The following is a 16,016-nucleotide window of genomic DNA, read 5'->3' on the forward strand; positions in this document are numbered from 1 at the left end:
GCGCCACGCTCCGCCCCGCGCGCCCCCGGCCGGAAGGGGGCGTGGGACGCCGCCGAAGGAGGGGCGCGCAGACGCGCCGCGGCAGACCCGGCCCCTGGCTTGTTGGGAGGAGGCGGGAGGCGGGGGCCTTGGGGGCGGGGAGCGGGACCCGGGCGGGCCGGCCGGCGCTCGTTCTCAGCCGCGCTCGCTCGGGCCACTCGCGCTCCCGCGCCGCGCCGCGCCGGCTACATGTGAAGCGCCGGCCCTCTGCCCCCTCCCTCCCTTTCCTTCCCTCCCTCCCTCCCGTCCCCTCCTCCTCCTTCTCCTCCTCCTCCTCCTTCTCCTCCTCCTCCGCCCCCTCCCGCGCCCGCTACCGCTTCCCGGGGCCCCCAGCCCGGCTGGGCGCTGACAGCAGGGGCGGGGGGTCCCCGCCGCCGCCGTGTCTCACTCAGGCTCCGGCAGCGGAGCCCCCGGTGCGGCCATGGACCGGCCTCTGGTGGCGTCGGCGGAGGCGGAGGAGGAACTGGAGTGGCAAGTGGCGAGTCGCAGGAGGAAGGCCTGGGCCAAGTGCCGCGGTTCCTGGCAGGCGTCGGAAACGGAGGACCTGTCCACAGAAGCGACGACGCAGGACGAGGACGAGGACGACGAGGAGGACCTCCCGGGCGCGAAGCTGCCGGCGGCGGCGGGAAGAGGTCTGTGCACCCGGCCGAGCCCCGGCGGGCGGAGGACTCCGGGAGGTGCAGGCTGGCGGGCGGGGGAAAGTCTCGTGCGCCTTGGGCGACTGCTGTGAGTTCTGAAGATCCTCCAGAGCTTGAGAAGCCGGGGGAGAGGGGACACATTGGACCTTTAAATGCGTGCGCTTGGCGGGACGTCTCCGCAGTCAATACAGACACCCCGGTGCCATCTCGTTTCCCTTCAGATGGACACTAAGACGTGTTGCTGAGGCTGCATTTACCCCCAGTAGATTTTCCTACATGGGAGTGTCCAGGTTGACCCCGCGGTGGGAGTACCCCTGGGGTTGGTAACGAGCTGTCCCCTCACTCTGCCCCGCAGGAAACGTGCCCAACGAGAAGATTGCGATATGGCTCAAGGACTGCCGGTGAGTGTTCGCTTTCGCGGCTCGCGTCTCAGGGGGAGATCCGCGGAGATGGCACTCCCCCGCGGAGTCACTAGGGCCGCAGCGGCTGTGGGTCCCGTGGCCGTTGCGAGCTATAGGCCGGAAAGTGAGCTGGCGGATAGTTTCCTCCTCCAAAAGATTAGAAATGGAGTGCTGTGACCGCTGATTATTTGGTGACAGTGTTGACTTTACAGTTGTTAGGACTTCAGCCCCTGTGCATGATGTTAGCATCAGAGATCAGAGACCTGAAACAAATAATCATGCAGTGTTATTATTCTTGCCTTGTTTTTATTCGAAAGGATTTTCACATTTCACACAGTATTTTATTTTGCCTTTGTTTTGACATCTGTTTATCTGTCATGGAATTATTTCCCTTTCAAATGTGTTTTAGATGAATTTAATTTACTTAACAACACGAACTGGGCTTTGATTTTACTTTTGTGCCTTAATTCTATTTGGACAGCTATAAAACCAGCTAGCTTTGTTCTTGAAGTTTACTCCTTGGATGTGTATTTGTTAAATGGCACTGGAATGCATGAGGGGAAATAGAGCTTTGAAGGCATTCAAATGGCATAAATCTAACTACATGCTTTGGCAACTGGTACAAATTTTTGATAAAGTACAAGAGGAGATGAATTATATTGCAAGTAAATCTTACTACAGTAAAAAAGAGCTTGTTTTATATTTTAATTTTTTTTCCAGTTTCTTATTTGTAAAATCTCATACGAAGAATGTTACTTTTTAATTCAGTTAAGGTGTTTGTTTCTGCATATATTTGCCATCTTATTTTGGGCTTTTCTTAATCTTTCGTTCAGGTACCTACAGAGCTAGGGAAATGTATTTTGGAAGAAAGAGAGGTGATTTTTATATATGCCAACTTATTTTTCTTCCCTAAACACAGATAAAATATTGGCCACTACTCCATTGATGTCCTGTTTTGATGAGTTACCTGGATTTTTGAGTAATTTTATGAATTAAAAAGCACTTTTCAGTACAAAACTCCTTAACCTTTATTGGGGGTGTCTTAGACCCTTCAAGATATGAAGAAGTATATGGACCTTTTCTCTAAAGATGAATCAAAAATAATGTTTAACAGCAAGAGAAAAATCACATTGTGTTTATTTTTTGATGTATAGGAATTAAGATTATATGCGATCATATCAAGTGAACAATACATTTATGTTGTAAGATAAATGCAGGATAAATGTTCATCAGACAAACCATCTCTGAAAATTCCAAAAGTTCTGTTGCTAATTTTATGTAGGCAGATTCTGTCATTTGCTGCTCCTTCCCTCATAGGTTTCCTGTGTAGATTTCCTTCGTATTCCTTACAGTTGAGCCTATTTTGTACAAAAGGGGCATTCATTTGTACCTGGGAAAGCTAGAATAAATTGTCTTGTAATGTTAGCTATATTATCACAGATTGGACTACTAGGATATATCCAACTCTAGTTTTTTTTTTTTTTTTTCTGTAAGTTTAAGATCCTTTTCAGAGTTAGGCAACTACCTACTTTATACATTATAAGTGATCTAAAGCTACCTTTTCCCCCTTGATACATTCTTACTTTTTTTTTTCTTATTGTCCATGTCCTGAATAAAGATACCATTTGTCATTCTCTAAAGGGGGATCTTTATTTTGATAATCATTTTTTTGACTAAGTGGAAATAAATTTCTTGGAAGAAAGGATAGTTTTTCAGAGAGCAGTTTTAAGAGTGAGAAACTTGTTTCGGAAGGAGAATGGCAGTTATAGTCTCTTTATTTGCCATTTTCTCTTACTGCACCCACCTGTAGAGAAATCTGCAGAAGGAGTAATATAGTGTTTTGTCCTAAGGAACTGGCCCAGGCAAGAAGAAGGACTTTATAAAGGCATAAATTCCAGTTTTATTAAAATATATGAAAAAACTTGGCTCAAAATTTTTAATTGTCTTTATGGTAGCTGTGTTTCTTTTACATTTCAAAAGCACTAATTTTCAAAGAACTGCCACTGCTTGTATATTTGCTTACAGAAAGTTTTAACATTAAAATTGTCATTTCAGTAATATTTTTTGAGACTGATATTTTTATGGTCCCATACCTGATTGTGAATTTTTAACAGGTATAAACTGTTACTGATGAAAGCTTCAAATCACAAAACAGAACTTTCAAAATAAAACAAGTTTCTTAATATAATTTAGTTTTGGGAAAGAAATGAAAAACATTTTCATTTTCATTTCATTTCACATTAAAAAAAGATTTCTAAGTTATCTGTGTTTGAACAGAAAGAATGTGAAAGAATTTTAGTAATGGCTGCTTCTAAGGTTGATTCTCAAGCCGACTTTTTAGTTTTTAGAGTTAAATGAATTTATGTATATTTCATAGTTTAAAAACAGAAAAAAAAAATCTTAAACTTCTTCATTTAGACCAAAAAAGATAGTTGGAGTAAGGGATGCACTGAGCAATGTTCTAAAATGCTGGTGATAGGTTTAACCGATGATGTTTTAAAAAAAAATGTTGAGCCTTATCTCTAACTAGACTCTGACTTTTAAATTTTATGAAAGTAAAGATTTGTTTTCTTTTAATTCTGTTTCTTGTTTCTAGGGAAAGGATTGAAGGGAGCAGACATTTTCTTAATGCCTGCTGACATTCTTTTTTTCTGTTTTTGTAAAGAAAATGCTAATTCGTATCATTTGTAATTATAGTTCTTGCTCTTAACTGTTGGCAGATCAAATTTGTGATTAAATCATTCCTGGTGAACTGACTTGAGGATAGGTGTTTGCTTAGTTAGTAGGATATTACTTATGTAATACACTTGCATTCCTTTTGTGTTTGGGGAGGAGAGTTAAACTGTGATTAGAAGCTTGCTTGGCTATGATCCTTTAAGTGTAAAATTGTGCAGTGACAACTCTCCAGATAGCTTTTTAAGACTAAGGTTTATATGTTTATGTGGTTTCAGTACCCCTTTGGGAGCCTCACTGGATGAACAAAGCAGTAATACGCTCAAGGGTAAGAGAAAGTTGCCTTTCTAAATATGCTCTTTATGAGAGCCCTACTTTATTTGAGTGAATGTATACATATATAAAATATAAAAGTAATGTTCACTTTATAACTATGCCATTCTGAGAGAAAAGCCAAAAGAAAGAAACTTTGTTGTAAACCATAAACAGTGGATAGTTTAAACAAATTATTGAATTTCCACAGTGGTGAAACTCATATTTTTGTCTAGTTAGATACTATGAAGACTGGTGAAATGTAGAAATATGGTATGGAAATATAAGAAAAATAGTAAGTGAACTGGGTCAGCTTTAGTGCAGCATTTCTTTGCTTACATTAACTGAAATTGCCACACCTGAAATTTTACCACCTGTGCAAGACAGAATTCTAAAGTTCAAAGTACAACAAGAATGTGCAGGTAGTGGCAAGGCATGTAAAAAACATTTATAGTATTAGAAAAGTCTAGCTTGAGTTCCTGACTGTTAAGGGAGGTAAAAGAAATGATTGCTCCAGGATCTGATTTTCCATGAAACTCTTGGATAAGATGTTAGCTAAATGAATATCTTCAAAGACATAGTAAGTATAAGATAGCCTATATGGGGGCTTTTAACAACTTTACGTGGCTGCAAATCATGGTTTGTTTGCGATAGAGTAAAACTTATACTTGATTTTTGAAATGATATAATCAGAATGATGAGTACATTCAGGTTTGAAATACTTTATTGTATCTTATTTTTTTGCTTGGTCAATTTGCTTTAGCTAAAACTATGATTTCATGTGGGGATCTAGAAGAACAGAACACCAGGATGAGTCTTCTAATGTTTCTTTCAGGTGTACTTGTGAGAAATGGAGGCAGTTTTGAAGATGATTTATCTTTGGGAGCTGAAGGTACATTTGTTTGGAAGTACTGTCTTTTCATACAGGTTTAAAATTAAAACAAACAAACAAACAAAAAAACCAAAAAGTCAAAAAAACAAGTGCTTTCAGGTGTATAGTTCTCAGAGCCAAAGTTAAAGGTCTTGAAAATGGCTCAGACACATTTTACAGAGCCTTTATATGTTAATAATCTAGTTAGAGCTTGTAGGATGCTTGTAGAAATGGCCTTGAAAACCACTGTGAAGTGTTCTTGTCTTCCTTGGACTTAATTGGTTAAAGGAACTGTTTGGGGGCAAACAATGGTCATAGAACTGAGGGAAGAATTGCCCTACCAGAAGGAAGGAAACTTAAATATTTATACATGAGAAGACTAAATTGAAGCTTATTTTTAGTATGAGGTAGCCTTATGTCAGGCTTACAGCTGTGGCCTGTCTTTCTCTTTGTATTCAAGTGTTTCCTATCTTTTCCCCTTTCTCCTTTTCCAGATTTTTAGAGCACTAAAGGACAAAAACAAAATAGAGTTATTAGAATTTAATTAGAAATCATTATGCTGATGTCTATTTCAGACTGCATTAATATTTTAAAAGTGCACTGTGCCATGTTTAAATTTTCACTGATGTTATTATTTAGTCCAGTAGATTCATAGTAAAGTTTTCCACAATGTAGAATTAAACATTTTTATTATTTTGTTATTTTACTGGTATTGGAAGATTATTGGTACCTGTGTATCTGGGTTATGAATGTGTGCTTTTTATAAAAAAGAATTGAGGATTTTATTAAATCTTTTTAAATGAAATAATTAAAATAAAAATGTTATTAAATCTTTTCAAATTATAAAAGACTTAAAATGTAAATCTCTTAAATTATAATGATGACTAGTAAATTTATCCATTGAATGTAATATCCTTGATCTTTTGCTGTTTTGAATCAGTCTGTATGGTAGATTACTTATTTAGAAACTTCTAATCTTCACCTCTAGAATATGTGAATATATTAGGTTTTATTATTTCAGTTAATGTGCTTTCAAGGAATAAACTCTGTTAAGAGGTTAAACTTACTGCTTACTAATTAGTACAGTGAGCATATTGTCAGCCCCTTATTAAAATGCATTTCAGTGTTACTGTAAAATAGCACTTTTCACATCTGACTTAATTTCACAGTATGGAATTTTTTTAGACTTTATTTTTTTAAAAAATAGGTTTAAATTCACAAAATTGAGCTGGAGGTATAGAGATTTCTCCTGTACTTCCTTCCTAAATATATGCATGGCCTCCCCCATTATCAGCTTCTCCCACCAGAGTGGTACATTTGTTACAATTGATGAACCTGTAATGAGGCATCATCATTACCTGAAGTCCATAGTTTTCACTGGGATTCACTCTTGGTCATGTATGTTCTGTGGTTTAGACAAATGTATAATGACATGTTATCTATTATTATATCATGTGTGTATTTTCACTGCCCTAGGAATTATTTCTGTTCTGCCTGTTTATCCATATTGATTGAGTTTATTGGACACCAAAACCTAAAAGGAAGTTCCAGAGAAGAATGGAAATATTATGTTGTAATACTGAAAATTATATCAAGACTATTTTCATTCTTTCAGTAAATATTTATTGAATACGATATGTTAGGCACCTTCCTGAGTGAATGTACAAAGAAATATAAAAAATTACCATGGCTTTGCAGATCAGAAGTAAAAAAAAAGAAATCTGGCATACTGAAATAGATATGTTTGTAATTATTCCCATTCTTTGTATTTGTCTATAAAAGTTAAATGCAGGCAATTTAACTCACTTTAAACTTAACATTAACAATATTTATCTGTTTAAGTCTAGGATAAAACTAAAAAGTAACTTCTTAAGAAAACTTATTTTGAAATGAATATAAATTTTCAAAGTAGATACATAAAAAATTGGTTGTAACTGGGATGAATTTTTAGCCTTTTAAAGAGCAGTGGATGGAGTACCTGGGTGGCTCAGTCATTAAACCGCTGCCTTTGGCTCAGGTCATGATCCCAGGGTCCTGGGATCCAGTCCCACATCGGGCTCCTTGCTGGGCGGGAAGCCTGCTTCTCCCTCTCCCACTCCCCCTGCTTGTGTTCCCTCTCTCTCTGTCTCTCTGTCAAATAAATAAATAAAATATTAAAAAAAAAAAGCACAGTGGAAATTTATGTATACTGTTGCCACACTTAAATAATGCTAAATCATGTTTTTGCTCTTAAAGTCTCCTTTATAACAGCTTTTAAATATATTAATTAGAACCACATTTACTGCAGATGCTATGTATCTTATTTATTTCAAACTATTAAAGAAATTTAATTGGTTATCTATATGTCTTTTATTTTAAACATTTAGTTAAGGGAGTTGTTTTACACAGTGCTAACAAATTAAAACAATTTCCTGAAGTTACTGGTTCTGTTTGTGTTGATCTGTGTGAGACTTTTAATGATTCAGATTTAATGAACCAAGACAAGAGTTTGGGATGGTAGGCATTTAACTGTAATATTTGGCTAATCTTTCTTGTTGACTATATCACAGTTACTGTCCTACTAACAATTCTGGTCTGCATCTGTTCTTTTACCTGTAGCCAACCACCTCCATGAAACAGATACTCAAATTGAAAACTGGTACGTAGCTGTGCTGTTTGTTCTCTTTTCAAAAATGAAGAACATTTATGAAAATAAGGTTTTATATAGTCTAATTTTGTTTATAGCAATAATATCTTGGCCAAAGAGAGAAGACTGCAGTTTCATCAGAAAGGAAGAAGTATGAATTCCACTGGATCTGGGAAAAGTAGTGGGACAGTTTCAAGGTAACTTATTCTGAAATTATACTAGTTATATTGTGTTATAGATGACCTATTCTTACCACTTTTTTAGTTTGCATCCGGCTTGATAGTATGAAATCAAAAAGAATCCAAAATGTTGCATTCATTGCTTTTTTTTTTTTTTTAAAGTTAAGATTAAAGAAAAAGCAGCAAATGCTGCTGGAATTCTTGTTATAATGAATATTTTGAGCCTTATCAACAACTTGAAAGAGGAAGTCCATAGTGGAATAACTTCTTCCAAAATTCTCCATTTTTTTTAGGGTCTTGAGTCACTCGAACATAAAAAAATCAAACCTTTCTAATATAAAGTTTGATATTTAAGCATAGACTTATCTTCAACATATTAAATCAAAGTTCTTCAAAATATATATTAAAATAGGCAAGTACATGGGCCTATGGGACCAGTTTAAATTGTTACGCAGATTATTGTATTGGAATCTGAGCATTTTCTCTGAAACAAATTGAAATTTTCTTCAGTTCAAGTTTCATCTCTAACATTTTCCTCAGTAAATCTCCTAAGGTGGATTATCACTGCTATGAAGAAGAGATAAGAAATGTTTAATTCTCTATAGAATCAGAGCAAGAACTTACCTTTTGAATAACCCATTCTCTCCATACCTTCCTTACTCCTCCTACTTCCTGAGTGAAAGTGGTTAGAGAAAATTTGAATGTAGGCCCCTCCCTCCCTTTCTGAGTTCAGCTTGTTACCTATATTGCATCTTCAGTGACAGCCAAAGATAGCAGAAAAGCTCAAATTCTGCAGAATGTTCTGTGCTACCACCTTCCCAGTGTGTTTTCCCTTTTCATTTCTTTTGTCTGTTTATTCCTTATTCTCTCTCAGCTGTCCTCTAATTGTTTTAGCTGCTTTACTGGGACTCTTTTAAAATGACAAAAAAAATAAGGTGAGGAATTATTTTGGGAGTCTTGCTGAGTATCTGATCAGGAACTAGCTCTTTTTCCCAGTCCTAACAGTTTGAAAGAATGGACTCTTTTTAAGAGTTATATCACATTTAGTACACAGTATACAAAGATGCTGAAATAAATATTGGCGTAAAGAGCAGAAGCTCTTTTTTATAATGTGATGTGGACTATAAACTTATTTTATATCTTGATGTTTCTTTTCCTTTTTTCTTTTTTTTTTTTTTTTGTAGTGTTTCAGAATTGTTGGAACTTTATGAGGAAGATCCTGAAGAAATTCTTTATAATCTTGGATTTGGACGAGATGAACCAGATATTGCTTCTAAAATTCCTTCCAGATTTTTTAATTCATCATCATTTGCCAGAGGGATAGATATTAAAGTATTTTTGAGTGCTCAAATGCAACGGATGGAAGTAGAAAACCCAAATTATGCTTTAACAAGTAAGGTTTTTAAATATTAGCATACAGAGTGAGATGGTCTTATTTTTTAAAACCTTATTAATTTTTAGGAATAACACTGGAAATTTAAATATTGAAATTAATACTATAGCTATTTTACTTATTCTGAATTTTTAGTTTTCTGTTTATAGAAGTTAACTTTCTCCTCTTCTCGTTCTTAAGTGTTACTATAACTGACAGTAGAACCTTGTACTTATCTTAAACTTACCTCCAGATTGCTGATGTTCAAAAAGGGAAGAAGTAGGGGAGAGTCTTGTTACTATTAAATAAAGTCAGTGAAATTTAGGTGCTTTTCTATATATCTAAAATAACATGGCTAATTTGCCAATTTTTATTTATATTAATCTTATTTTTCTCTGTTGCATAGAAGTTCCAAAAAACGGGATCCTAGGTGGTCCTTGGAACAGCTTTAAGAGGTTTATAAATCCAATCCTACCTACTCCCTTCCCAACAATTAGGTATAAAATGCACACTTATGTACATTTTCTTGAAAGAACATTTGGAAGAGTCTTAATGGAGTCAAAGACATAAAAATAGAATCATAGCTGTTGATCAATAGCTGGTCCTTTCTGTTTTATTCAGAGTTGTCATACTTTGTTTTTCTTTCTGGTTTTAAGTCATAAAACATAAATTCTTAAATAAATTCTTAAAACATAAATTCTAGTGCTTACAGTGAAAAATCTTCCTCCCTCTCCCAGTAAATGTAGAGAACTTTTAAAAATGTTAGATAAGGGAAAAAGTTCTGGTTTTATAACCAGATCTTTGTGGTCTAAGTTCAATTATTGGCATTCTGGAAAGTAGTAATATGTATACATATACATATTAGTAGTGTATACATATATATGTATACATATATAAACAGATAAATATATATATATAATTAATGTTGTTTCCTTTTTGTAGGTCGTTTTCGTCAAATTGAAGTGCTTACTACTGTGGCCAATGCCTTTTCTTCTTTATATTCTCAAGTCTCTGGGACTCCCCTCCAGAGAATTGGGAGTATGTCTTCAGTGACTTCTAACAAGGAGACAGACTCACCTCCACCTTTAACCCGAAGTAACACTGCAAATCGTTTAATGAAAACACTATCAAAACTAAATTTATGTGTTGATAAAACAGAAAAAGGAGAAGGTAGTAGTCCTTCCCCAACAATCGAAAAAGGAAAGATCCCGAATGTTTCAGTGATGGAAGAAAGTGGCAATAAAAATGATCAAAAGTCTCAAAAAGTTGTAAAGAAGAAAGACTCATCTTCTATGTTGGCTACAGTTACAGAAGAAGTATCAGGTAGTTCAGCAGCTGTTATGGAGAATGCTGATGTTGATAGACTTTGTGATGAAGCAAATAGGAATTTTAACCAAAAAACTGAAGGTGAACTAAGTGAAGAAATTCAAAGTCATGCGAATAAACTGGGTGAGGAATCTGGTATTGTAGAATCTGACTTAGGTAACAATTTCAACATGTCCAGGCACAGTGAGCCAGAAAATGGCAACGAGGTGAAAAGCGCCCATGTGTCCACACCTGAGAAGGAGCCATGTGCACCTCTTACGATCCCATCCATAAGAAATATAATGGCACAGCAAAAGGACTCCTTTGAAATGGAAGAGGTAGGTAAATATTACTGAGGCCTGTTTCAAATAATGAGTTAGGAAAAAAAAAAATGCCAAAAATATGTTTATAAAACAAAAAGATAGCTAGTAGATTTATACGAGAAGAAAATCATCCTAATTTTGACTTCTCAAGTTTTAGTTCTATGTTTCAAGAACCAAGAATTGGTCACAGGATTATGCATTGCCAGGGTAATGTGACAGTTCATCAGCTCCTCTAGGTCCTCTGTTATTCATGATGATACCTGAACTTTAACCCCCGTTCTCCGTTTGATGCCATGAGAGAGTATATTTAAATTAAAATCAGTATTGCATAATAGTTAAAAACAGCCTCTGAAATAAAAGAGAAGTTTGAGTTCTTTTTTTGCTACTAAATTTCTATGTGCCTTTAGGCACGCTTTTCTCAAAGTATCTTACTGGAAAGGATAAGTGTGAATAAGGCTTTGAGAAAGATAGGTTTTTGGCATGGGACTGGGAAGAACCCAAAGATGGTATGTTTCTGAACGGGAGGAGAGGGAACCTCAAGGAAGATGGTTTGAAACACCATTGAATATAATTTCTGCAAGCCTAGAAGACCAATGTTTGGTTATTTTTTTTTTTCCTACCTAGAGATATTACTGCATTTACATAAATTACAGATTGGTTAAGATAGAGATTCATTTGATGAGGTCAACTAAAACTACTTTTGAATGGTCAGAGCTAATACTTAAAATTGGCACTGTATAGTTTGAGACAGGAAACTGAAGTTTATCAAGACCTATGTTGTGGCAGGCACTATACCAGATCCTTGAAGTACTTTTCTCTTAAGTCTGTGAGGTAGGCAGTGCTGGTCTTATATTACACATGAGGAAACTGAGGCACACATATACTGCTGAAGAGTATGGCTGAAAGTTACATAAGGGGCAACATTATTGCAGAATGGCATTAGTTATATCGTGGTAACTCCCAGTAATTTTAGAATCACATGCCATTATTTTAGGGAGTTGAAAAATGAGATAATTGATTCTGCTCATAAATGTCCTTTTGTTGAGTATGTATCTCTCACATTAGTGAAGATTTTTTTATTTATTGCAAAATTTGTATTGTTTTTATAGCTATTTATCTTTTTTTGAATGTCTTTGAGTTTATCTTTTAGTATTTTAATTCTAACTAAAAAATGAAAAGGGAGAGGAGCAGTCCTTTGAAATAGTTTACATTATTTGTGAGCATCTTTTCCCCTTATTTCTTCATATATCCTTTATAGTTCTCCTATTTAATTTCTTATGTATTTCTCATTATAATGAGTTCATAAGATGACTACTTCATAAAAAACCTCTTTTTGTTCTTTTTTACTATTTGATTCCTTTTGACTTTGTTTTGGTCCACACTTGTCCTACCATTAATAATTAAAGTGTAACTATTTGCCTTTCATTAAGGACCCTTTTCTATGACAGATATGTCAGTGGGTTTCTGTGTTTTAATTTAATAGCAGAGTATGAAAATTTAAGCAAATTATGTTAGATATTTGCAAATCTAATGGAGATGACCTGATGAGAAGACACTTTTTAACTTGCTTTTTAATTCCTAGAGTTCCTGAATTTTAAGCTATATATTTTAAAAATTATTGCTAGCATACACAAAGGTCTTTAAAACATTTGTAAAGTACTAGATCTGCTTTGGTGGCAGGTTAACATTTAATGGTTTAATGTGGGGGGGTTTTATGGGGGGTTTTTTGCTCCCTCTGCTGGCAAAAGCAATTAATGAAGATGGTAATGTCACTTGGAAGTGAACTTTTTTTTTTTTTTTTTTAAATACAAAATTACAGGCATTGGTGGTTGAAGAATAATATAAGGTTTTTGTTTTCAAAAAAAGAATATATGGATATGATCAACCATGACTGAATTGTAAATATGGGGAATTTTGAGGATAACAAATCCTTGTTCTTCAGATGTATTTTAAATATGGATAAAAACCTCCTAGAACTGTGTTTTTATCCCGTTGGGAACTTTAAAGAGAGCTTGTAGAACAATGGATAAAGAAAGGAAATAATGTGTTTCTTTAATTTCCTCTTCTCCCAAGTGTGACTTGAATTATACTGACAAATGAAGAGAACAATCTTACTGAAGCAAACTTTTAGATCCCATTCAAAGTAGGTTGTTGCTGTTTTTCTTTTAAACTCCTTTCCCTTGAGGTTTTATTCCTATTGGGAACTTTCTTCCTGTAAAAACAGCAAATAAATGTAAGTTAGAGGACACTCCCTTTCTGTCTCAGTAAACCAGTTCTCAAACAGATCAGTTGAATCCCAGCTGCTTTGGGTAGCTAGGTGGGAGAAAATGTTGCAGACCTGACTCTGTGCATCCATCCCTCTGAGGCAAAGGTAAGCTCTGACAGTCACCAGGAGTGAAGACAGGAAATACTTCAATGTAAGGGGAATTAAATAGATGACAAGACTGACTCAGTTCTTGGAGAGTGAGAGTGATTATTTCTCACATTAAGAAAAAATACATAAAAGGCCAGAGACTATTTTCAATTAGAAGTTAGTTTGCCTTATAAAAAAAAAATGTTTTGTAAACTATTTGTAATTTTCAGTGTGTCTAAAAGTCGTAAAACCCTGCTCTCGAGTTTTCTAATTCTTAATAACTTTCCTAGATGATTCTTGTTTCCTCTCAAAATAGCTCATTTTTATTAAGTACATCATGGTAACAGTCTAGAGCCATAGATTTGTAGTATGAAGGATCCACAGTTAAACCAAAATGATCCTACTTAATAAGCAATTGTTCATTTTTTAGGTGTCAAGGAAAAATTTCTCATACTTTAATATTAGAAGAAAGAGAACTTTTAACTGTTTATTTCTGTAAATGGGTTGTTCTTTGTCTTACTCTACAAATTTATATTCAAATAGAGATACTGTTACCTGAAGTGTGTATAATTTTTTAAGCTACTGAAGTTTTAGTGTTTCTAATTCTGTCTCTCTCCTGATTGTTGATCTACTATATCTCCTTATTTTTTCGTCATTGGGTTTTAGAATTCTTTTTTGTTTTATTTATTGGCCTGAGTTAAAATAATCTGAAATCAGTCAGATACTTAACAGATAGTTAAGTTGTTCCTTTAGCCTTTCAAATTTGACTGTTTTGAAGACAAGCCTTGTGTCTTAGATAGAACAGAATGCAATAAGATATGAACTCTAACACGATACATGTACCCGTGTCTGTTTTTTTGAAGTCCAATTAACCACCAAATTTTATTTGACATTTATCTAAAAGACTTAAATTAACTTTTGTTATATAAGCATTTACCTGATAGTAGAAACTAAACCTTGTAAGTAAAACCTGAAAGGTTTTTTTAAAATAAAAATTTGCAACAAATGCAGAATAATAAACTAGGGAAGCCACTTGGCCAGCAAGTGCCATGAATAAGACTCGAATTCAGATCTTTGTATAAACTTGCTACATTTGACTACACCATACCACTTGGTAAAGGTCAGGCTGGCTGACAGTGTAAGCACTGGACAAGAACTCAAGTCATTTAGTGTACAGCTCCATACTACTTCTTTAGAAAAATAATGCTTTCATTTGAATTTTTTGAGATGTCCTTAAAAATTAGAATTTCTAAAACTCCAGTTTTGATTTTCTTTTTTTAAAAAACTGCTATACATTATCTCTTTAAACTTTAGAGGAAGGGTTATTTGAATTAGAACATTCCATGTATTGCTGCTTTATAGAACACGGCACAATAGTGTTGTGCCTGGAAAATGTGTTTTAGGATAAATGTGACATGTTAAAAAAGCAACAACAACAAAAAAAACGACCAAAGTAGGTGCCTGCTGTGGTAGCAGGACATTGATTCACAAAGATACAGTTTTAATAAATGTTTTATTAAAACGTTTTTAAAAATGAAATAATGAAAATATAGGGTTACTTTAAAGCTATTTTCATACAGTTTTAAATTTCAAAACACTGAGACCAAGTGATTTTTCATTTGGTTTAGGGTGGTGGGGTTTTTTTGTTTGTTTGTTGTTTTTGTTTGTTTGTTTGTTTCTTTGTTGTTGTTGTTGTTGTTTTGTAATTTTTATTATGGAATGTTTTCAACTTACCCAGAGACCAAAGGAAATTGTGTAGTTGCACACCTGTTTTCCATTACTCAATTCAGTTATCAATATTTAGCTAGAGTTAATTTAATGAAAGGCAATCTGTAGCAAGTGATGAGAACTGAGGATTTGAAACTGTTGAGTATCCTGCCACATAAATAAATCCAGGTTTTATTTGCTTCATAATTTTCTGTGCTGTACTCTGTCTCCAATTTGACTGCTTTCCTTCACACAACTGTGACAGGTAATAACACATACTAAGCTATGAAATTTAACTGTTACCACTAGCATGTCATTTCATTTTCGGTCTTCAACAAGTGATTAATGATTTTATTAAGTGGGAAGAAGAATCCTGACATTAGTAATTTTATTAGTAAAATCTGATCCTCTCAGCTTTTCTTTAAGGGTCCTTTTCTTTGAACTAACTATAGAGTTTGTAGTTTTTGTAGTTTATTTTTGTTTTGTTTTGCCATAGAGTAGCATCGTGAAAGATAGTATATCTTCAATATACTATCTTCAATATATATTGAAGATATATATTCATTAAAGTCATGTTATTTTGTGACTAATTTTATAAATCTAAGGAGTGGAATATATGATAATTCTACATTTAAAAATTAGAGAATATAGTTTTGGTGTGTCATAATGCCCTGCCTAAACAGAGATTCCTAGAGTATAATTAAAGAGGCATTTGATTTCTGTTATACTTTTTTAGTCTGTTTGATTCTTACTTTAACAAAAAACTCTTTGAAGTATGGTAGGCCTAAATAAAGACTAATAATAGCCTTTCTGTCGAATATAAAAAGAAAATGCATTTTGTTTCCTTGCACACATAACAATAGTTTTCCTGTTGAATTTTTGTTTGCTGCTTTGAAAAATATATATATAATTTTTCAGTAATAACAAAGAGGGTAGAAACTATTATATATAATAATTTATAGGTGGTGATTTTAAATGACCAGTGTGTTTTAGTTCTCCAAAGATTCGTAAATCTTGGATTCGCGAAACTGTATAGACAAATATACCACAAATCAGAGCAGTTTTTAAATTAGGTAATAATATCTTTACCCTTTGAGATTTTTTTCATGTTTGTCATTCCACTGTCATTCCTATGGGATATTTCTTATTCATGGATGGATTCATAGCTCAAAACTACCAGGGTTCTACCTAAAACCCGTTTGCTAATTGCTTTCTCA

The 16,016-nt window shown here is 35.0% G+C and overlaps 1 protein-coding gene across 4 annotated transcripts in view; it reads left to right on the forward strand.

The window, feature by feature from the left end:
* The first annotated feature begins 343 nt into the window (after window positions 1–343).
* The window catches only part of ITPRID2 (ITPR interacting domain containing 2), a 38,650-nt gene continuing 22,977 nt past the window's right edge, over window positions 344–16,016 (forward strand). For all 4 annotated transcript variants that reach the window (XM_032356129.1, XM_032356133.1, XM_032356130.1 and 1 more), the window contains exons 1-8: window positions 344–671; window positions 1,033–1,078; window positions 4,030–4,079; window positions 4,899–4,955; window positions 7,533–7,572; window positions 7,659–7,757; window positions 8,924–9,132; window positions 10,054–10,754. In XM_032356129.1, coding sequence (XP_032212020.1) covers window positions 461–671; window positions 1,033–1,078; window positions 4,030–4,079; window positions 4,899–4,955; window positions 7,533–7,572; window positions 7,659–7,757; window positions 8,924–9,132; window positions 10,054–10,754 — 1,413 coding nt within the window. In that variant the 5' untranslated portion in view covers window positions 344–460. The remainder of the gene's footprint in view (window positions 672–1,032; window positions 1,079–4,029; window positions 4,080–4,898; window positions 4,956–7,532; window positions 7,573–7,658; window positions 7,758–8,923; window positions 9,133–10,053; window positions 10,755–16,016) is intronic.

This window comes from Mustela erminea, chromosome 8 (assembly GCF_009829155.1).
Source record: "Mustela erminea isolate mMusErm1 chromosome 8, mMusErm1.Pri, whole genome shotgun sequence".
NCBI classification, from domain to species: domain Eukaryota; kingdom Metazoa; phylum Chordata; class Mammalia; order Carnivora; family Mustelidae; genus Mustela; species Mustela erminea.